The sequence below is a fragment of the Lithobates pipiens genome, unplaced genomic scaffold, assembly GCF_037356315.1.
Source record: "Lithobates pipiens isolate NorthernLeopardFrog02 unplaced genomic scaffold, aLitPip1_a1.2 Scaffold_10, whole genome shotgun sequence".
Lineage (NCBI taxonomy): Eukaryota > Metazoa > Chordata > Amphibia > Anura > Ranidae > Lithobates > Lithobates pipiens.
Genome location: NW_027507686.1, coordinates 738,666 through 761,706, shown reverse-complemented (window position 1 = coordinate 761,706; position 23,041 = coordinate 738,666). Strand labels below are relative to the sequence as shown.

General features: G+C 50.8%; 1 protein-coding gene across 1 annotated transcript in view; it reads left to right on the top strand.

Annotated features, from left to right (window-relative positions):
• The window catches only part of LOC143926627 (cadherin-1-like), a 96,085-nt gene that overhangs the window by 41,986 nt on the left and 31,058 nt on the right, over window positions 1-23,041 (top strand). The window contains 2 exon segments of the mRNA XM_077450544.1: window positions 19,230-19,438; window positions 22,222-22,335. Of these exon segments, the coding sequence (XP_077306670.1) occupies window positions 19,230-19,438; window positions 22,222-22,335 (323 nt within the window).

Sequence of the window (23,041 nt, the reverse complement as noted above, 5' to 3'; positions counted from 1 at the left end):
AGCGACTCTATCCAATCAGCTGCTCTCAGTGTCGGGGTGATCAGGCGGCTGCGGGTGGCGGCTGTCACCATACAGGGGATTCCGCCATGGATGGCGCTCGGTGTGGAATCTCCCTGTCTATGGCCAGCATTATTCTTCACATCTCTGCGTTCTTTACAATCCACGTGACATTAGTTCCTGTGAGTCGCACTCAAATCTCTGCAGCTTCCTGCGATGCGCTTTTTGGAACGGTGCGTTTTTGTCTCCATACATTTCCGGCCTCGGATGTCGTGTGATGTCATGGACTTTGAGTGATGATCTCTGAATGATGGTTGGCAATTCTTACAGGCCCTCCGGTGCTTCTCCCGGCTCGCCGTGCGATCGCCGAGCCAGGCGAGGAATCAGTTGCTGACGGAAATTGATCATAGAGATTTCCGGCGACCACATGGTCCCCAGTCATCTCTATGACCCTCGGAGACCCGGGCGCGAGGTTATGACATCACAAAGCCTGGAGAGTCTATTTATTTTTTTGATCTCCAGCCTGGAGGAGAGATGTGGAGGGGAGAGGGGTCCTATAGACCCCACATCTCTCCATAAAGAGGACCTGTCACGCACTATTCACGCACTATTCACGCACTATTCACGCATTATTCACGCATTATTCACGCATTATTCACGCACTATTCCTATTATAAGCGATGTTTACATTCTTTGTAATGGGAATACAAGTGATCAAAAAACATTTTTTTTAAAGAGAAAGTGTAAAAAAAATTAAATAAAGGTAAAATAAACAATAAAACAAAAAGTAAAGCGCCCCCTCCCCCGCCCCCACTCGCTCGTGCACAGAGAGCAAACGCATACGTAAGTCGCTCCCACATATATAAGTGGTGATCACACAACACAAGTGAGGTATCACCGCGATCGTCAGAGCGAGAGCGATAATTCCAGCACCAGATCTCCCCCAAAACCCCAAACTGGTAACCTGTTAAAAAAAATTGTAAGCGTCGCCTATGGATATTTTTAAGTAGCGAAGTTTGGCGACATTCCACGAGCGGGCGCGGGTTTGAAGCCTGACATGTTGGGTGTCTATTCACTCGGCACAACATCATCTTTCACAAAAAATTGGGCTAACTTTACTGCTTAGTTTTTTTTTTTTTAATTCATGATTTTTTCCAAATAAAATGCGTTTGAAAAGTTCCAGCGCAAACACCCTGTGAACGTAAAAAAGTTGCGGCGATCGCCATTTTATTCCCTGGAGTCTCTGCTAAAAAAAACACATATATAATGTTTGGGGGTTCCGAGTCATTTTTTCCATGTAGGAGAGGAGTGCCAGAATAGGCCCGGTATGGAAGTGGTTAAAAACGCAAGACAAACGCATGTACAGGGGGGTTTTTGGTGCGTTTTTCCTGCATGACATCACTTCCTGCACTGCGTCCTTTATGGCGGGATCACCGGAAAGCCGCAGGGTGATGAAGATAATAAAAGTGACTTTTTTTCCAGCGAGATTTCAGTGATTGGGTGATAAATCTTCTATCTTTCACTTTTGCGATGGAATAAAAGAGATCGGATATCCCCCCTCCCCCTCCCGCAGCAGTGTTGGGAGGTGAAGGGGTTAAATGCCTTTCCCTCTTATCAGGGTGATAGTGGAGTTTCGCCCAGGTGGGGGAGGAAGTGAAATTCCTGTCAAGGTGTGCGGCTCCCCCTCCCCCTCCCGGCTCCCATTGACTCACCTTGGCTGGTTGCTGGTGATGATGTCATCCTTTCACCTGAAACAGCGGAGGGGCTGACCGAGCGACATGAGACATGACAAGACAAACATCCTGCAAGCGTCTCCAGACCCGAGCAACCTTATAAGGAAGCAGAGGTCCCACCGCAGCCGGCCACCATATATAAAGGGCATCAGTGCGTTTTTCTTTCTCTGTTGTCATTTCTTTATTATATTTGGAGCGAAAAAAACCAACATTTTGTATTTTCTTGTCACATGTGGATATATAATATCTCCTATATACAGCCGGGGGCAGCTTCATTCACACCGAGGCTCTGCGATTCGCTTTTCTGAGGTTATCCGGGAAGAATATCGCACTTTTCTGCCTCTTGGATCTCTTCCTGCGTCTGCAGTTCACAGGACAGGGGATTTCTGGGAAAAACTTGGGTAGTGTCCCCGATGTGTGTTGTTTACCCCACCACCAGATGGCGCAGTTTAGCGTCTTTGTGACGTTAGTTGTATCTTCACATCCGCCAAACCGCCCACTAAAGTCATTGTGACCGACCACAACCACGTGCCAAACACCACCATGGCAGGTGCGGCTTAGTACAAATTCCCCCCCGGGGATGGAAAATCAGATGTTCCGGGGGTGGCAAAATTACCCCCCCCCCCCCCTCCCGTAAACCGGCTTTAAACTGCAATCTGAAAAGCAATCCACTGTGCCTGTGTAAAAGAAGCTTTAAAGTCGGTTTATTGTATCATTATTACATTTTCTTCCATAAATATATAATATAATATATATATATATATATACACACAGTATCTGACAAAAGTAAGTACACCCCTCAGTGACATTTCTTCTCTCTTTTCATGTGACAACACTGAAGAAATGACACTTGTCTACAATGTAAAGTAGTGAGTGTACAGCTTGTATAACAGTGTAAATTTCCTGTCCCCTCAAAATAACTCAACACACAGCCATTCATGTCTAAACCGCTGGCAACAAAAGTCAGTACACCCCTAAGTGAAATTTTCCAAATTGGGCACAAAGTGTCAATATTTTGTGTGGCCGCCATTATTTTCCAGCACTGCCTTCACCCTCTTGGGCATGGAGGTCACCAGAGCTTCACAGGTCACCACTGGAGTCCTCTTCCCCTCCCCCATGATGACATCACAGAGCTGGTGGATGTTGGAGACCTTCCCCTCCTCCACCTTCCCTCTGAGGATCCCCCACAGAGGATCAATAGGGTTTAGGTCTGGAGACATGCTTGGCCAGTCCATCACCTTTACCCTCAGCTTCTTTAGCAAGGCAGTGGTGGTGTTGGAGTTGTGTTTGGGGTGGTTATCATGTTGGAATACTGCCCTGCGGTCCAGTCTCTGAAGGGAGGGGGTCATGCTCTGCTTCAGTATGTCACAGTACATGTTGGCATTCATGTACCTTTCGCCCACACAAGGGCCAATTACATATAAAAGAAGGAAAGGAAGACAAATTATAACGGGAGAAAAAATTCCTGATCCCCCCGAGGACAATTGGATTAATCCTTGGACCAGATTTTTACTATGTGGACTATGTAGAAAGAGTTCTTTACTGTAAGAGCTGTGGACATGTGGGAAGAGCTGCATGAACTGTCCCCCCGAAGATATAAAAAAATATTGAGAGACAAGTGGGGGTTGGAGTGAAGCGATGGATGGTGGGTGGGTGGGGGGAGGGTGAAGGTCCACTTAAAAAAAACTTTCCAAGAGTGTTGGATGGAGGTGCGTCAGTAAATACTCCAGAGTCCATTTGCAGAGAACAGAACTTGTATTAAGAAATGACAACAGACCCGGCAGGAAGGTGCCCAACCGGGAACACTCAGACGGTACCAGCAATGTATAGCAGACCAGGTCTCAGAGGTGAAGACAACATCTGCCTTAAGGGGTGGAATGCAACCTGGCCAATCCGTACCCAAATAGGGAGGTCTCCAGGAAGGATGGCGTGTCCCTATCCTTTCCCTACTCATCAGGAACCTCTCCCTACCAATATTCTCTGTCCCTACACTACCGACACAGAACATGCATGCCAAGTGTGGGAGCCAGGTCCTTAAATAGGCTCTGCCTGACTCACAATGGTGGCCAGAGTCACATGGGACAGCAGCATCCAATAGGACAACTACCTAGGTGACCCTGGAAACCATAGAGGAATCGCGTTCCTCTTGACTTCCTCGCCAACTGCAATGTAGCTGCGGATGAGCGCCGCCTGCAGCAGAGAAAGTAGACTCCACCTCATGTGCCTGCATGTGGCCCCCACTGCTCAGTGATTCCTTTCTCCTGAAGGAAGGTTCCACAGTGCACAGGGGAGGACTCAGGCAACCAATGCTCCTGGAAATGTAGAACGCCCAAATGTGTCTTCCAGTGTCTGCAGTGAGGAGGTGACTCTAATGCCGCGTACACACGACCCCGACTTTCCGGCAGACTAGTTTCCCGACGGAATCAGTCAGTCGGACATTCCGATCGTGTGTGGGATAATCCGATCGTTTTTCATTTAAAAAATCAGACGGACCTAGAAATAGAACGTTTCAAATCTGTCCGACGGACTCAATTCGTATCGGGAAAACCGTTCGTCTGTGTGCCGGTCCAATCAACCAAATACGACACAAGGGCAGCCATTGGCTACTGAGCTTCCTTTTCCTAGTCCCGTCATCACGTTCAAAACAAATGGACTTTCGAACGGACTTAGTCCCTTTGTGTGTGGCCCCAAGTTCGTTAGTTCGGAAAGTCTGTCGGGACTCTGCCAAAAGTCCGGTTAGACTGCCGGACCTAGTCTGCCGGAAAGTCGGGTCGCGTGTACGCGGCATTAGAGTTAGGGTTGCCACCTTTTCTTCAAGTCAAACCCGACACTTCAGCATCGCACAGCAATTTTTTTTCATAGTATGCATAGATGTTGCTATTAAATAACATTTCTAATCATATGAAGTTAATCATCAGAGTCCACAGAGTTCCCCCTTTTACATCTGATCTCACAGAGTTCCCTTTCATTGTAAGGGGGACTCTGCAGACTCTAACATAAGGGATGCTCTGGTATACAAAGAGGACTCTGATGTAATGAGTGCTCTGAGAACCCTGATTTACCTTAGCGTACTCACTTAGAGGCAGGAGAGAAAAGGGGGGAGACTTAGTGCAGCCTGAATAATGTGTCCGGGTCTCAGACAGTCTGAAACCTGGACGCATGATTCCAAACCCGAACTGTCCGGGTGAATCCCCAACAGGTGGCAACCCTAATTGGAGTCACCTCCTCACTGCAGACACGGGAAGACACTCTACATTCTACATTTCTAGGAGGATTGGTTGAGCAGAGTGAGCGGTCCCTGCTGAGCGGTCCCTGCTGAGCGGTCCCTGCTGAGCGGTCTCTGCTGTGTACGCGGCATTGGAGTCACCTCCTCGCTGCAGACACGGGAAGACACTCTACGTTCTACATTTCTAGGAGGATTGGCTGAGCAGAGTGAGCGGTCTCTGCTGAGTGGTCTCTACTGAGCGGTCTCTGCTGAGCGGTCTCTGCTGAGCGGTCCCTTCTGAGCGGTCCCTTCTGAGCGGTCCCTGCTGAGCGGTCCCTGCTGAGCGGTCTCTGCTGAACGATCCCTGCTGAGCGGGCTCTGCTGAGCGGTCCCTGCTGAGCGGTCTCTATCAGCGGGCTCTGCTGATCGGGCTCTGCTGAGCGGTCCCTGCTGAGCGGTCCCTGCTGAGCGGTTCCTGCTGAGCGGTCTCTGCTGAGCGGTCCCTGCTGAGCGGTCTCTGCTGAGCGGTCCCTGCTGAGCGGTCCCTGCTGAGCGGTCTCTGCTGAGCGGTCCCTGCTGAGCGGGCTCTGCTGAGCGGGCTCTGCTGAGCGGTCCCTGCTGAGCGGTCCCTGCTGAGCGGGCTCTGCTGAGCGGGCTCTGCTGAGCGGTCCCTGCTGAGCGGGCTCTGCTGAGCGGTCCCTGCTGAGCGGTCCCTGCTGAGCGGTCTCTGCTGAGCGGTCCCTGCTGAGCGGTCCCTGCTGAGCGGTCCCTGCTGAGCGGTCTCTGCTGAGCGGTCTCTGCTGAGCGGTCCCTGCTGAGCGGTCCCTGCTGAGCGGTCCCTGCTGAGCGGTCTCTGCTGAGCGGTCTCTATCAGCAGGCAGGTTCAGCCTTGCCCAACCAGCAATGTCTGATATAAAGTGACTGTCAGCTTTGGATATCTCCGGGTCGGTCGGAGCTCCAGGCCTTCCACCTGCAGGCCTGTTCTATGGAGTTTGATGGACTGTGATGGAGAACTTCTCTGAGCTCCAAGGTTCACAAGCTGCTCTCTAACGCGTTCTGCAGGCAGGGTGTGTCTCCTCCTGCAGCTTCATTATCAGGCATGAAACCGGTACAAATCAAACAGGTTTGTCACCTTGACTCCATTATACAGCTTGTGTAACACTGAGTGGGGGAGGGGAGAGCCCGCTCCTGTCTTGCTTTGGGGCCACAAATGTCTCACCTGCGACTCTGTGACTTTTCTCGATCTGTATGATTGCACGGACTTGTTTTATTTCACAACTTCCTGCATTCTAGCCTTATCGGCCGGGTACAGGGAGGGGACTGTCCCGAGGACTGTCTGCGGACGCAGAAGGTCCCCCTGGGGTCACTCGGTAATATAAGCCCCGAGGTTTGACGTGTGAAGAAGAGTGCATTGTTCTACGGTAATCCTCCTAAACAGCGGAATGTTCCGGAGTCGTGTAAACATAACATGGAGGTGGCGGCCAGAGAGGCGGGGGGGGGGGGGGGGGACTGGGGGCGGCCATAGACATTAGTGAGCGGTCGGAGGAGCGCGCCCAATCTGACCGTCTCACAATCAGCGCAGAACTTTATTACACGGGTGAGGATCTTTATTTTAGCCACGTGACCGTAATGCTCAAATCTCATCATTTAATCTCATTGCCTGAAAATAACTGTCATTGTTTAGAACATAAGGATCCTTATCTATTGGTCTGTTAGGAGGCCAAGGAGGGCCAACATATCTCAGAGAGGTTACTTCATTGGTTGGCGCAGTGGAGGGTTCCCCTAACCACCTACTCCAGACTCTGTCATGTTTTTTCGGACAGACTCTGTGTGCGTAGGTGTCCCTGTAAAGGGGTATCACATTGTTCACAAGTCATTCCCATGGGCCTATAGAGGGAGGAGTCTTCCAGCATAGGACGGTGGATTTCCTGGCGTAGAACAGCAGGAGACCCAACAGGGTCCTCTCAGCCACTCTGGGCACCAGGTCCTCCACCAGCCCCAGCAGGCATATTTTTGGGGAAGGAGCAATAGAGATACTTAGCAGATCCTTCACCTCTGAAGGAATTTGTGACCAGAAACTTGCAATTACCGGGCAGGACCAAAAGATGTGGATATAGCCCCCGGGAGCATGGTCACAACGCCAGGGGAGAGAGAAGATCTCATCCTGTGCACCCGAGCGGGGGTAAGATGTGCCCTATGGGCAATCTTAGGTCTCTCAAGGAAATCAGTATTTTAAATGGTTCCACACGTCCTCCCAATCCTCCGAGTCCATCCCCGTAACATCCCGGCCCCATTGCTGGTGGAGCCTGGACAGCCCAGGAGAAGAGACCCGGAGGAGATGTGCATTTGCCCCCCTACATGTTGGGGCTGTGATGGGCAACACTGACCAATGCTGGGGTTTTCCCCCTACATGTTGGGACTGTGATGGGTAACATTGACTAATGCCAGGGTTTGTCCCCCTACATGTTGGGACTGTGATGGGCAACATTGACCAATGCCGGGGTTTGCCCCCCTACATGTTGGGACTGTGATGGGTAACATTGACCAATGCCGGGGTTTGCCCCCCTACATGTTGGGGCTGTGATGGGCAACATTGACCAATGCTGGGGTTTTCCCCCTACATGTTGGGACTGTGATGGGTAACATTGACCAATGCCGGGGTTTGCCCCCCTACATGTTGGGACTGTGATGGGCAACATTGACCAATGCTGGGGTTTTCCCCCTACATGTTGGGACTGTGATGGGTAACATTGACCAATGCCGGGGTTTGCCCCCCTACATGTTGGGGCTGTGATGGGCAACATTGACCAATGCTGGGGTTTGCCCCCCTACATGTTGGGGCTGTGATGGGCAACATTGACCAATGCTGGGGTTTGCCCCCCTACATGTTGGGGCTGTGATGGGCAACACTGACCAATGCCGGGGTTTGCCCCCCTACATGTTGGCGCTGTGATGGGCAATGCCGGGGTTTGCCCCCCTACATGTTGGGGCTGTGATGGGCAATGCCGGGGTTTGCCCCCCCTACATGTTGGGACTGTGATGGGCAATGCCGGGGTTTGCCCCCCTACATGTTGGGGCTGTGATGGGCAATGCCGGGGTTGGTGTGAATGAGCCCCAGGCGTGTGTGAGGACCCCAGGACTCTGCGCTCTGCCGCTTCACCTTTAATGATCCCAGAAGTATTCCGGGAAGGGAGCAGCTTCTATCTTCAGCCTCATTCAGAATGGAAGGATTCCGGCAATCCGAGGAATTTCATGAGCAAGCAGCCAGCTAAACAAAAGGAATGCCGGATTCATCCTGACACCGGGAAATGCGTGTCGCCTGACATGACTCTGTGGGAGGATTTCAGGTCTGGCCGGAGTCTCATCTCTCAGTTCTGCCGCCCTGAATACAAACATTCGCTCTTTTCTTATCGTATGCAGCAAATAGAAGGTGTTTGTGGTTCTGGGAGGGACGTCACGCACAGAGCGCGCTCCTCCTTCCGTGGGGTGAACACGCGCCGCGCGCTGCCTTTAGAACGGTGAATGGGAGATCTGGCGGCACACAGCGCCGGGGGGGGGGTCACACGAAGAAGACCATTTCTGATTATTGTATCCTCTCCACACCCGCCGTATACCAGACAGCAGGCTTTACACTAGTTGTGCTCCACCCAAATGTGATCTTTTAAAATTAGGTATTGTTTGCAGGTGGGGGTGGTAAAAATAGGCAGTTGAGCTGCATTGTTACCCATTTTTTTCTGCTTTCATGAGAGGAATCGCTGGCTGTGTGTGGGTGACAGGTGCTCTTCATAGTCTTCCCCCGGCTGGTGTCTGTACAATGGGCCGGAGCCGTGTTCTAGAAGGACATGCTCTGCTTCCTCCTCACAGCTCCACATACAAGACGCGTCTCTATTCACTCTACAGCCCCCGCCTGGATCTTCTTACCCGCTTCTGTGCCGCCTCCAATGCAGCTCCATTACACTTTGGTGTAGGCCTCACAAAGCCAAGACAAGTGGTGTATTGTCAGCCAATCAGCTCCGGTTACAGCGGGAAGCTTTTGAGCGTCTCACCGCGGCAGCTTGGATGTGATGGTGCGATGGTTGGCGGTATCAGATCTCCTGATTTCCCACCGCCCTCCAAACCTGCGACTAACTCTGAGATTTGTGAGGGAGACCATGAGAAGCCATGTCTGTGCCCCGCCCCGCCCCGCCCCGCCCCCTAGGCCCGGAACCGCGTTTTGGCAAAGCCAGCATTCGCTGGAGAGGTTTCTGTACTGGTGGGTCACGGGTTCTGTATCTCACAGTGCTTCCGAGGTGGGCTTCCGGCTCTCGCTGTACCTTCTCAACCGCCTTCATGGTTGTGCTGTTCCCCTGGACCTTGGCCTGTCCCCCTGGACCTTGGCCTGTCCCCCTGGACTGTTCCCCTGGACCTTGGCCTGTCCCCCTGGACTGTTCCCCTGGACCTTGGCCTGTCCCCCTGGACCTTGGCCTGTCCCCCTGGACCTTGGCCTGTCCCCCTGGACTGTTCCCCTGAACCCTGGTCTATCCCCGTATACCCTGGCCTGTTCCCATGGACCCTGGCCTGTAAGACTGTTCCCCTGGACCCTGGTCTGTCCCCCCTGGACCTTGACCTGCTCCCCTGGACCCTGGATTACAGGACTGTTTCCCTGGACCCTGGTCTATCCCCCAATACCCTGGCTCGGCCCTCTGTTTGCCTGTCCCCTTGAACCCTCGACCCTGGTCTGTAAGACTGTCCCCCTGGACCTTGACTTGTTCCCGTGGACTGCTCCCATGAACCCTGGTCTGTCCCCTTATTTCCCTGGACCCTGGTCTGTAAGACTGATCCCCTGGATCCTTGTCTGTCCCCCTGGACCTTGACCTATTCCCCTTGCCCCCCGGTCTATCCCCCAATACCCTGGCTTGGCCCTCTGTTCGTCTGTCCCCCTGAACCCTGGTCTGTCCCCCTATTTCCTTGGACCCTGGTCTGTAAGACTGCTCCCCTAGACCCTGGTTTGTCCCCCTGGACCCTTGTCTGTAGGACTGTTTCCCTGGACCCTGGTCTATCCCCCTACACCCTGCACCCCCCCCCCCCGTTCCCCTGGACCCCGGTCTGTCCCCTGGATCCCCCTCCTTCACACAGCACACAGGAACAGATCTGAGGCGGTCAATCAGTCTGTGTGCTGGAGATCCCTCCCCTGTCACCTTTTTATCTCTGGGTGTCAGGAGAGACTTGTGCAGATAGCAGAGGAAGGAGGCAGCTGACAGAAATGACAGCAAGTGCTCTGGACTGAGACGAGCACACACTATATATACTTTGTTCATGTTTCATGTCTGAGGTTTACAGATTAATTGATTGTTACAATAGAAAGACGCTCTCCTGAATAGGCTGAAAACAAAACAAAATGCGTTTTCTCTTTGCTTGTATTACGGATAGAAGACGGCTTTAGGGTAAGCTCAGCTTCTCTCATTTGTTGTCTGTTATTGACATCTGCATCTGACTTCCCGTCATGGAGCACAAAGAGCTGAACATTAATATTTCATAGAGGAGCCGCTAATTCCATCCATACAAAGTGTTCCAAGCATTGCTCTCACCTGAAACATCGCAACACGGTACAGAATAGCGCCCCCTGTGGTGGGAATGCCTTCTTTCCTTTACTATGAATATACACTACATGGCCGAATGTTTGTGGGCGCCTGAGAACCCCACCAGCTTCTTGGAGATCCCATTCCTAAGCCATGGCCATCAATATGGAGGTGGCCTCCGCATACTGATGCTGGATGAGAAGGACTGGTCACAGTCAGCATTCCAATTCATCCCAAAGGTGTTCAGTAAGGATGAGGTCAGGACTCTGTGCAGGAACCTTGAGTTTCTCAGCACCAAATTGGTTGCACCATGTCTTTATGGAGCTGGCTTTGTACAGTGATGGGGGAACAGAAAAGGGTCTTCACTAAACTGTTACCACAGGTTGTAAGAGCCCAATTGTCTACAATGTCTTTGTATGATGGAGGATCACCGGGACCTTCACCTGAAACTCAATCGTTTGGAGGGCTTCGCACATACTATGGACCGTGTAGTTGGGTGTGATGGTCACATATCCAAAATCCTTTGGCCATAGGCAGTAGGTAGTAGTAAAATACACGTTCCCTCCTATATATTTATATGACTACATTTCTACATTTTAAACAAACCCGTCACAGAAAGTAACATTTTAGCTATAAGTTTGCCAAAGACCCTCCATGTAAAGACCCTCCATGTAAAGACCCTCCATGTAAAGAGCTTCCATGTAAAGAGCTTCCATGTAAAGGCCCTCCATGTAAAGGCCCTCCATGTAAAGGCCCTCCATGTAAAGAGCTTCCATGTAAAGGCCCTCCATGTAAAGACCCTCCATGTAAAGACCCTCCATGTAAAGAGCTTCCATGTAAAGGCCCTCCGTGTAAAGAGCTTCCATGTAAAGGCCCTCCATGTAAAGAGCTTCCATGTAAAGGCCCTCCATGTAAAGAGCTTCCATGTAAAGACCCTCCATGTAAAGAGCTTCCATGTAAAGGCCCTCCGTGTAAAGAGCTTCCATGTAAAGGCCCTCCATGTAAAGGGCTTCCATGTAAAGAGCTTCCATGTAAAGGCCCTCCGTGTAAAGAGCTTCCATGTAAAGGCCCTCCATGTAAAGAGCTTCCATGTAAAGAGCTTCCATGTAAAGGCCCTCTGTGTAAAGAGCTTCCATGTAAAGAGCTTCCATGTAAAGAGCTTCCATGTAAAGGCCCTCCGTGTAAAGAGCTTCCATGTAAAGACCCTCCATGTAAAGAGCTTCCATGTAAAGGCCCTCCATGTAAAGGCCCTCCATGTAAAGAGCTTCCATGTAAAGGCCCTCCATGTAAAGAGCTTCCATGTAAAGAGCTTCCATGTAAAGGCCCTCCGTGTAAAGAGCTTCCATGTAAAGGCCCTCCATGTAAAGAGCTTCCATGTAAAGAGCTTCCATGTAAAGAGCTTCCATGTAAAGGCCCTCCATGTAAAGGCCCTCCATGTAAAGAGCTTCCACGTAAATGCCCTCCGTGTAAAGAGCTTCCATGTAAAGACCCTCCATGTAAAGAGCTTCCATGTAAAGGCCCTCCGTGTAAAGAGCTTCCATGTAAAGAGCTTCCATGTAAAGAGCTTCCATGTAAAGGCCCTCCATGTAAAGGCCCTCCATGTAAAGAGCTTCCACGTAAATGCCCTCCGTGTAAAGAGCTTCCATGTAAAGACCCTCCATGTAAAGAGCTTCCATGTAAAGGCCCTCCGTGTAAAGAGCTTCCATGTAAAGGCCCTCCATGTAAAGAGCTTCCATGTAAAGAGCTTCCATGTAAAGGCCCTCCGTGTAAAGAGCTTCCATGTAAAGGCCCTCCATGTAAAGACCCTCCATGTAAAGAGCTTCCATGTAAAGAGCTTCTATGTAAAGGCCCTCCATGTAAAGGCCCTCCATGTAAAGGCCCTCCATGTAAAGGCCCTCCATGTAAAGACCCTCCATGTAAAGAGCTTCCATGTAAAGAGCTTCTATGTAAAGGCCCTCCATGTAAAGAGCTTCCATGTAAAGAGCTTCCATGTAAAGAGCTTCCATGTAAAGGCCCTCCAAGTAAAGAGCTTCCATGTAAAGGCCCTCCATGTAAAGAGCTTCCATGTAAAGACCCTCCATGTAAAGAGCTTCCACGTAAATGCCCTCCGTGTAAAGAGCTTCCATGTAAAGACCCTCCATGTAAAGAGCTTCCATGTAAAGGCCCTCCGTGTAAAGAGCTTCCATGTAAAGAGCTTCCATGTAAAGGCCCTCCGTGTAAAGAGCTTCCATGTAAAGAGCTTCCATGTAAAGGCCCTCCGTGTAAAGAGCTTCCATGTAAAGAGCTTCCATGTAAAGGCCCTCCGTGTAAAGAGCTTCCATGTAAAGAGCTTCCATGTAAAGGCCCTCCATGTAAAGAGCTTCCACGTAAATGCCCTCCGTGTAAAGAGCTTCCATGTAAAGAGCTTCCATGTAAAGGCCCTCCGTGTAAAGAGCTTCCATGTAAAGGCCCTCCATGTAAAGAGCTTCCATGTAAAGAGCTTCCATGTAAAGGCCCTCCGTGTAAAGAGCTTCCATGTAAAGGCCCTCCATGTAAAGACCCTCCATGTAAAGACCCTCCATGTAAAGAGCTTCCATGTAAAGAGCTTCTATGTAAAGGCCCTCCATGTAAAGAGCTTCCATGTAAAGAGCTTCCATGTAAAGAGCTTCCATGTAAAGAGCTTCCATGTAAAGGCCCTCCAAGTAAAGAGCTTCCATGTAAAGAGCTTCCATGTAAAGAGCTTCCATGTAAAGGCCCTCCGTGTAAAGAGCTTCCATGTAAAGGCCCTCCGTGTAAAGAGCTTCCATGTAAAGGCCCTCCATGTAAAGGCCCTCCGTGTAAAGGCCCTCCGTGTAAAGAGCTTCCATGTAAAGAGCTTCCATGTAGAAGATTCATGATAGTGAGGGGGGGAGGGGGAGGGGGGGCAGCCTCTGTTTTCACCCAACCATTAAATTGAAATGTAGAGGATTATCAGAGCACAAAACACAACAAGCCTTGTAACCCTGTGATATGAGGGTATTCCCTGCAGTAGGTAGGTGGACCTCATCATCATTGATATGAGGGTATTCCCTGCAGTAGGTAGGTGGACCTCATCATCATTGATATGAGGGTATTCCCTGCAGTAGGTAGGTGGATCTCATCATCATTGATATGAGGGTATTCCCTGCAGTAGGTAGGTGGACCTCATCATCATTGATATGAGGGTATTCCCTGCAGTAGGTAGGTGGACCTCATCAGATGACGGGCTTTGTGTTTGAATTGGTTTCTTTTGTTGCTTCCATATGTTGGATTTTATCCTATGTATGTCCTATCTATGCCTCTTCCTGTCCCTGCCCGCTGTCTGCTGGGACACATGAGTCCCAGAGACAGCGCGGACAACTCGCGCATGCGCAGTAGGGAACCGGGAAGTGAAGCCGATTCGCTTCACTTCCTGATTCCCTCACATAGAATGGTGGCGGCAGCCGAGAGCCGAGCGATCGATCAGCCTCGGCTGCCGGCATCACTGGACCCCGGGACAGGTAAGTGACCATTTATTAAAAGTCAGCAGCTGCAGTATTTATAACTGTTGGCTTTTAATATTTTTTTCCCCAGTGCAGTCCGCTTTAACTTCCCAGGTTGTCTCTTCAGCCGGAGGGCGCTCTGTACTTCCCAGAGGGGCCGCGGAGTGTAGACGCACTCGGAGCCATTTGACATGTCAAATTGGTGGCTATTGCCGGTGTTCTGGCAGATAGTGTCCGGCCGTCATATAGTGTCCGGCCATAGTGTCCGGCCGTCATATAGTGTCCGGCCGATATAGTGTCCGGCCATAGTGTCCGGCCGTCATATAGTGTCCGGCCGTCATATAGTGTCCGGCCGTCATATAGTGTCCGGCCATAGTGTCCGGCCGTCATATAGTGTCTGGCCGTCATATAGTGTCCGGCCATACTGTCCGGCCGTCATATAGTGTCCGGCCATAGTGTCCGGCCGTCATATAGTGTCCGGCCGTCATATAGTGTCCGGCCGTCATATAGTGTCCGGCCGTCATATAGTGTTCGGCCGTCATATAGTGTCCGGCCGTCATAAGTGTCCGCCCCGTACTGTGCATGCGGAAAGTCCCCGAAGATGAACGGCGCCTGCGCTGAGTGGAGGTGGGGGCCCCACCATCCAAGCGGACATAGGGCTGGGAAAATTAGAGGGCCCCTCGCTTCCCTCGTCACACTTCGGGCTCCGCCTCGCTGCGCTCGGCTCTTTTATATTCCAGCTCGATGTCCACTTGGATGGTGGGGAGAGAACCTGGACTCAGCGCAGGCGCCGTTCATCCTCGGCTATTTTCAGAATCTGTGTGTGCGCAGTACACAGCGGACATTATCCGATGGGGGACACTATATGATAGGACACCGGGAATGGCACCGTCCCAATCAGTGCAAGGCCGCACCGATTCCCAAAAGCCCTTTCTGTAGTAGTTTTGGTGACTTCGGTGCGATTCCAATAGACATCTGTGCAGGGAGACCACTCCCAGCTCATTGATGAAGACCTTCTCCACAGAGAACTGGACCTCAGACTGGGGGAAGGTTCATCTTCCAACAGGACAACGACCCTCAGCACACAGCCAAGATAACAAAGGAGGGGCTCCGGGGCAACTCTGTGAATTGCCTTGAGTGGCCCGGGCCAGAGCCCGGACCTGACCCCGATTGGACATCTCTGGAGAGATCTGAAGATGGTTGATATTTATGTACATGGGAGGAGCCTGTGATATTTATGTACATGGGAGGAGCCTGTGATACTTATGTACATGGGAGGAGCCTGTGATATTTATGTACATGGGAGGAGCCTGTGATACTTATGTATGTGGGAGGAGCCTGTGATACTTATGTATGTGGGAGGAGCCTGTGATACTTATGTATGTGGGAGGAGCCTGTGATACTTATGTACGTGGGAGGAGCCTGTGATACTTATGTATGTGGGAGGAGCCTGTGATACTTATGTATGTGGGAGGAGCCTGTGATACTTATGTACGTGGGAGGAGTCTGTGATACTTATGTATGTGGGAGGAGCCTGTGATACTTATGTACGTGGGAGGAGTCTGTGATACTTATGTATGTGGGAGGAGTCTGTGATACTTATGTATGTGGGAGGAGCCTGTGATAGTTATGTACATGGGAGGAGCCTATGATACTTATGTACATGGGAGGAGCCTGTGATACTTATGTACATGGGAGGAGCCTGTGATACTTATGTACATGGGAGGAGCCTGTGATACTTATGTACATGGGAGGAGCCTGTGATACTTATGTACATGGGAGGAGCCTGTGATACTTATGTACATGGGAGGAGCCTGTGATACTTATGTACATGGGAGGAGCCTGTGATATTTATGTACATGGGAGGAGCCTGTGATACTTATGTACATGGGAGGAGCCTGTGATATTTATGTACATGGGAGGAGCCTGTGATACTTATGTACATGGGAGGAGCCTGTGATACTTATGTACATGGGAGGAGCCTGTGATACTTATGTACATGGGAGGAGCCTGTGATATTTATGTACATGGGAGGAGCCTGTGATATTTATGTACATGGGAGGAGCCTGTGATATTTATGTACATGGGAGGAGCCTGTGATATTTATGTACATGGGAGGAGCCTGTGATATTTATGTACATGGGAGGAGCCTGTGATATTTATGTACATGGGAGGAGCCTGTGATATTTATGTACATGGGAGGAGCCTGTGATATTTATGTACGTGGGAGGAGCCTGTGATATTTATGTACATGGGAGGAGCCTGTGATATTTATGTATGTGGGATTGTTTTCATTATTTATTTTTAATAAATTTGCAAAGAGTTCATACAAACTTCTCTCACGTTGTCATTATGGGATGTTTGTAGAATTTTGAGGAAAATATGAATGTAATGCATTTTGGAATAAGGCTGTAACATAACAAATTGTGGAAAAGTGAAGCTCTGTGAGTACTTTGTATATGAAGGTCACACATTGGTGAGCTTTGTGGGGCTCCGATGATCAGGCGGACGGATTCCTGGCAGGAATTTGGACGGGTCTCGGCTTGTGTGTACCTGACACGGGGCACACCTCTCGCCTGATAGCACAGAGCGCCCTCAGGACGCTCACCTCATCTTCATTTATAATTAACAGGAAAAAAAAAAACCTCCTTTAGTTTCCTTTTCTGTTCTTTCAAAGGTCATGAAATCATTTAGGTGATTATATGAAATGATATTGTTTTCTTTTTTTGTTTCAATATTTGTATTGCAATTTTAAGAATGAATAGAGAACTGCAGAGAAATCCCCTCGCTGGGGGAATGAGGGGCGCGCGGCAGCACGACGCACATTTAAAAATAAAACAAAAAAATGTAGGTGGTTTTTCACACCTTCTCCCTCCATTCTATATACTGTATATGAAGCGTTTAGTGTAGACATGTGATATACCATCATTGTCTGTTATACCCGCTGTGACAGTGACATCTGCAGGAGAGTTGGGGTACTGCACTCAGTATATAGTGTACTAAAACTGTTTAATGTAATATATTACCAAAAGTATTGTGACACCTGCCTTTACACACACATGATCTGTAATGTCCCCCCAGTCCGGAGGGTTCAATATTGAGTTGGCCCTTTGCAGCTATAACAGCTTCACCTCTTCTGGGAAGGCCGTCCACAAGGTTTAGGAGGGTGTCTATGGGAATGTTTGACCATTCTTCCAGAAGAGCATTTGTGAGGTCAGACACTGATGTTGGACAAGAAGGCCTGGCTCACAGTCTCCGCTCTAATTCATCCCAAAGGTGTTCTATGGGGTTCAGGTCAGGACTCTGTGCAGGCCAGTCAAGTTCCTCCACCCCAAACTCCTCATCCATGTCTTTATGGACCTTGCTTTGTGCACTGGTGGGCAGTCATGTTGGAACAGGAAGGGACCGTCCCCCAAACTGTTCCCCCAAAGTTGGGAGCATGAAATTGTCCAAAATGTCTTGGTATGCTGACGCCTTAAGAGTTCCCTTCACTGGAACGAATGGGCCTAGCCCAACCTCTGAAAAGCAACCCCCCCACACCATAATCCCCCCTCCCCCACTCCATAATTCCCCCTCCACCAAATTATTGGAACCAGTGCACAAAGCAAGGTCCATAAAGACATGGATGGGCGAGTTTGGGGTGGAGGAACTTGACTGGCCTGCACAGAGTCTTGACCTCAACCCCATAGAACACCTTTGGGATGAATTAGAGTGGAGACAGCGATCCAGGCCTTCTCATCCAACATCAGTGCCTGACCTCACAAACGCTCTTCTGGAAGAATGGTCAAACATTCCCATAGACACCCTCCTAAACCTTGTGGACGGCCTTCCCAGAAGAGGTGAAGCTGTTATAGCTGCAAAGGGCCAACTCAATATTGAACCCTCCGGACTAAGACTGGGGGGGTCATTAAATCTCATGTGTGTAAAGGCAGGCGTCCCAATACTTTTGGTAATATAGTGTATACAGTATATGGGTGTGTGTGTATATAGATATATAACGCCCTGCCCATACCCTGACACTTGAATAAACGATGGGGCGCCCACTTTGTAGGGCGTGGTGTTGATTAAAAACCAGGACTGCCCTGCAATTCTTATTTTTAGTAAATGGAACGGCTAATCATTCCACCCTTCCAGAGTCCGCCTTGTAATTAGAGCCGTGGCACGTCACGTGGTGTAATGATTGGCCGGTTCTGGGAGGGGGAGGTGCAGGGAAAACATGGCGTATTAATAGGAGTGCGGCACGTGGCGCTGGCACGCCGATCGCCGGAGAGATCGCACCCATCCAATGCATTACATCAGCTGGTTATATAAGAAGGTCAGCGATGATTGCATTGATTTTCCTCTTATAAGACCTCTAGAGACATTGGGGGGGATTTACTAAGAGCAAATAGACGGAGCACTTTGCAAGTGCGGTTGCTCCAAAGATTAGTAAATGAGGGGGGAAGCTCTGCTGACTTACATCCTCCAATCACCTGCAAGCAATAATGCTGTTCTTTTTTTTTCTCGCATTGCTTGCGATTTGATTGGGTTTTCTTTGCAAAGTGAAGCTTCCCCTCATTTACTAAGCTCTTGTGCAAACACCCCTGCCGAGGGCAACTGCTCATTAGTAAGTGAACCCCATAAAGTGCAGATCATTAGAAATAAAGAGTCATATCAACCAAGTACTTCATTTACTGTACATCAAAAGGGTGTTTTTTTATGGGGGGGGGGGAGGGGGGTTCTTGCTGGGGAGATTTCTTTTAATTTCCTGTTCTGGAGTCGTGACAGGAAATGAAAGGCAATCTCCCCAGAGGGAGAGCGGATGTCTCCACCGGACCCCCCCCCCCCCCCCGCCCCCCCCCCCCGTATTCCTGTTCTGGTGACAAGTGTAATCATTTGGTTGCCCCCCCCCCCCCCCACCTCTCTTCTCCCCTGCTGACATACCGGGCATATACAGAGGGGGTTGGGGTCTCTCCGGGTGGGGCACAGAGAGCAATAAAAGCCTGACAGAGACCTAACCCTTACCCTCTCTATCAAAAAGGTAAAAGTAAAAAAAAAAGTTACATAGATATACTTCAATGTGAAATCATCATCCACTTCTACACAATATTCATTTTATTGAATTGAACATTTTGAAGAGAAAGTCCAGAATTGAACAGCCGTGGCGGGGGGCGTGCCGTGGCGGGGGGCGTGCCGTGGCGGGGGGCGTGCCGTGGCGGGGGGCGTGCCGTGGTGGGATGACCTCAATGCTCACCCCTCCCCCTCTTTTACCTTTCAGTGGACTTCATTACCTGCGGCCTGAAATCGAAGGTTCGCTATGAATCCAAAGACTCTCATTTTGAAGTTCAGGCTGACGGCTCCATCGTAGTGAAGGAACATCTGAAGCTTCATGGACACCGAGAGTTCAGTGTTGTGGCATTGGAGGGGAATAATGAGCTGACCGAGACCACCGTGATACTGAGAAAACGCCACCCCCACCACAAACAGGTGAGTCCCCCGTGTGTGGTGCAGGTAGGTCAGGCTGTATGAATGATGGGGGTCTTCCTCCCATGTCTCTCCCTACCTCCAATAATACTATTAGTAGAGGAAGCTCCAGACTGAATGGGGCTTATTGATGCTGAAAATATTCTTCCTTAGCTGTCGGTGGGGGTGGGGTGTCCATAGAGTCAGGGCAGCTACAATGGGGCCCGGGTTCAGTTATACACCAATATACCCTTTACTGTGACCTCACCCAGAGAGGTGCTGGACTGTCCACACAGAACCACACAGGGGAAGTACCGGGCAGGTCCACAGATACTTCTATATGTATCCCCTGTGGTCAGTCCAATGATCGAGCCCAGGGGACCCATGGGTCTAAAGCAGGGGGTCTCAAACTGGCGGCCCCCCAGCTGTGGCGAAACTACAAGTCCCATGAGGCATTGCAAGGCTGACAGTTAAAGCGGAGGTTCAGGCAAAAATTGATCATCCGCTTTTCAGAACCCTCCCCCCCTCCGGTGTCACGTTTTGCACCTTTCAGGGGGGAGGGGGGTGCAGATACCCATCTAAGACACATATTTGCACCCACTTCCGGGCATAGACCCCCCACCTCTTCCTATCCCGCCGCACTGCCTGCTGAGACACACACACGGGTCCCAGAGACAGCGCGGAGCATTCTCATTGCGCTGCACGACTCACGCATGCGCTGTAGGGAACCGGGAAGTTAAGCTGCAAGGCTTCATTTCCTGATTCCCATACAGAAGATGGCGACGGCAGCATCCGAGGACGGAGGGGCGGTTCGGCCTCGGGTGCCGACATCACTGGACCCCAGGACAGGTAAGTGTCCTTATATTAAACGTCAGCCGCTGCAGTATTTGTAGCTGTTGACTTTAACATAATAAAAATGTCAGCGGGACTCCCCCACTGTAAGTTGCAAGCATGACTCCCACCGGCAGAGGCATGATGGGACTTGTAGTTTTCCAGCAGCTGGAGGGCCGCCAGTTTGAGGTCTAAAGGCATTGTGCTCGGGTTCCCTCGCATAGCTATACTGTAGAGGATCCATCCAGTCATGGGAAGAGTCAGCAGCCAATGAGAAGATCACAGTGGAGGACTCGCTCCGGGGCTCCTTCTGTCTGTAGCTGTGTAAATGGTACATGAAGGGTTCCATGAGTAGATGAGAACATATGGAAACTCATATCTAACTGATAATACTAATACAGCAAAAAGGAAAATGTTTATGTAAATCTCACAGCAGCTTGAGCATTGATGGTGAACCTGCTGGCATCTGCGATCTTTACATTAACATTCCAAGGAGACATCAACCTACAATACACAGGTTGTGTTCTCCCAGCCATCGGACCGCGCGGGATCGGGGAGCGCGGGATCGGGGAGCGTGGGGTCGGGGAGCGAGGGATCGGGGAGCGAGGGATCGGGGAGCGCGGGATCGGAGAGCGCGGGATCGGGGAGCGAGGGATCGGGGAGCGTGGAGCGCGGGATCGGGGAGCGTGGAGCGCGGGATCGGGGAGCGTGGGATCGGGGAGCGCAGGATCGGGGAGCGCGGGATCGGGGAGCGAGGGATCGGGGAGCGTGGAGCGCGGGATCGGGGAGCGAGGGATCGGGGAGCGTGGAGCGCGGGATCGGGGAGCGTGGAGCGCGGGATCGGGGAGCGTGGGATCGGGGAGCGCAGGATCGGGGAGCGCGGGATCGGGGAGCGCGGGATCGGGGAGCGCGGGATCGGGGAGCGCGGGATCGGGGAGCGTGGGATCGGGGAGCGTGGGATCGGGGAGCACAGGATTGGGGAGCGCGGGATCGGGGATCGGGGAGCGCGGGATCGGGGAGCGCGGGATCAGGGAGCACGGCATCGGAGAGCGCAGGATCGGGGAGCGCGGGATCGGGGAGCGCAGGATCGGGGAGCGCGGGATCGGGGAGCGCCGGATTCCACTAACGGTCAGGAATCAGTCAGCGCTGTTTCCAATCATGTGATCAATATAATAGCCATGAAGAGGGGATCTCATGAGGTTTGGAGGCCGCAGACGTCTTTGTATTTCCTCCCTTGTGCCAAGTTTGGGCGACACGGAAGGATTTAAAGTCTCTTTCCACCAAAAACTGCTTTGTGTTTTGCAGCATTGGTTTTCAGAGACGTCTAATTCCGCGTACACACGACCGGACTTGGGTCCGACAGACTTTCGGTGGAGTTCTGACGGACTTTCCGAATGAACGGACTTGGCCACACACAATCACACCAAAGTCTGATGGATTGGAACGTGATGACGTACGACCGGACTAGAATAAGGAAGTTCATAGCCAGTAGCCAATAGATGCCCTCACGTTGGTTTTTGTCCGTCGGACCAGCACACACACGAGCGAATTTCTCGGTAGGAACTGGGTCCAGCGGAAAAATTTGAAACGTGTTCCATTTCTAAAGTCTGTCAGACTTTTGCAAATCAAAAGTCCGCTGCAGCCCCACACACACACGATCGAATGGTCTGCCAGAATCGTTCCGTCAGACTTTTGATGTTGAAAAGTCCGCTCGTGTGTACGCGTCATTACACAATCCCCCCAGTCTGGTCACCTCAGGGAGGACTCGTCAAGGGTTTCCATTCTTCCTGTTGGGCCTTCTATTTATTTCAAGGTGTCGGGTCAGAGAGTGAGGAGCTCCAATGGGGGGATGTGGGGCGGAGTCCTAGAATGATATAGGAAGAAAGCAAAATGAAATGTCCCCTTCGGGTGGATCTATTTTTAGTTATAAAGTGTTTTATTTTGCTGATTGTGATAATTGTTTGTGTCCTCTGCAGGCTGAACATTCTCATCCATCACGTGAGCTTCGCAGGCAGAAGAGAGATTGGGTCATCCCACCAATTCAATGCTCTGAAAATGAAAGAGGCCCATTTCCTAAAAGGCTCATTCAGGTACCTACAACCCAAACCTTTCTCCTTCCATATAGAATACATCACACATTGGTTATTAGCACAGAGGGCTCAGCATGTCTTCCTTCTGTGTCAGCAGAGCCGGTGTCCTATCATATAAGGTCCCCCATCGGATAGTGTCTTCTGTGTAGTGCGCATGCGCAGTACACAGCAACACAGATTCCGAAAATTGCCGAAGATGAACGGCGCCTGCGCTGAGTCCAGGTTCTATCCCCACCATCCAAGTGGACATAGAGTAGGAATATAAAAGAGCCGAGCGCAGCGAGGCCGAACCCAAAGCGTGGTGAGCAAAGCTCGCCTGCGAGGGGCCCTCTAATATTCACAACCCTATGTCCGCTTGGATGGTGGGGCCACCACCTCCACTCACGGCACAGGTGCCATTCAGCTTCGGAGATTTTCCGAAGCTTCGTCTGCTCCGTACTGCGCATGCGCAGTACGGGGCGGACGCTATATGATGGCCGGACACTATATGGCAGAACACCGGACTTGTGCCAACCTGTGCATTGATTATGTGGCCCAAATTTTGATATGATAGTTATATACATTTGGATGTTCCTTTCCAAAATCATGGGCAATGATATGGAATTAGCCCCACTCTACAGCTTTAACACCCTCCACTTTTTGGGAAGGCCTTCCACAAGGTTTTGGAGTGCCTGTGGAATGTTCAGCCCATTCCGTAAAAACAGCA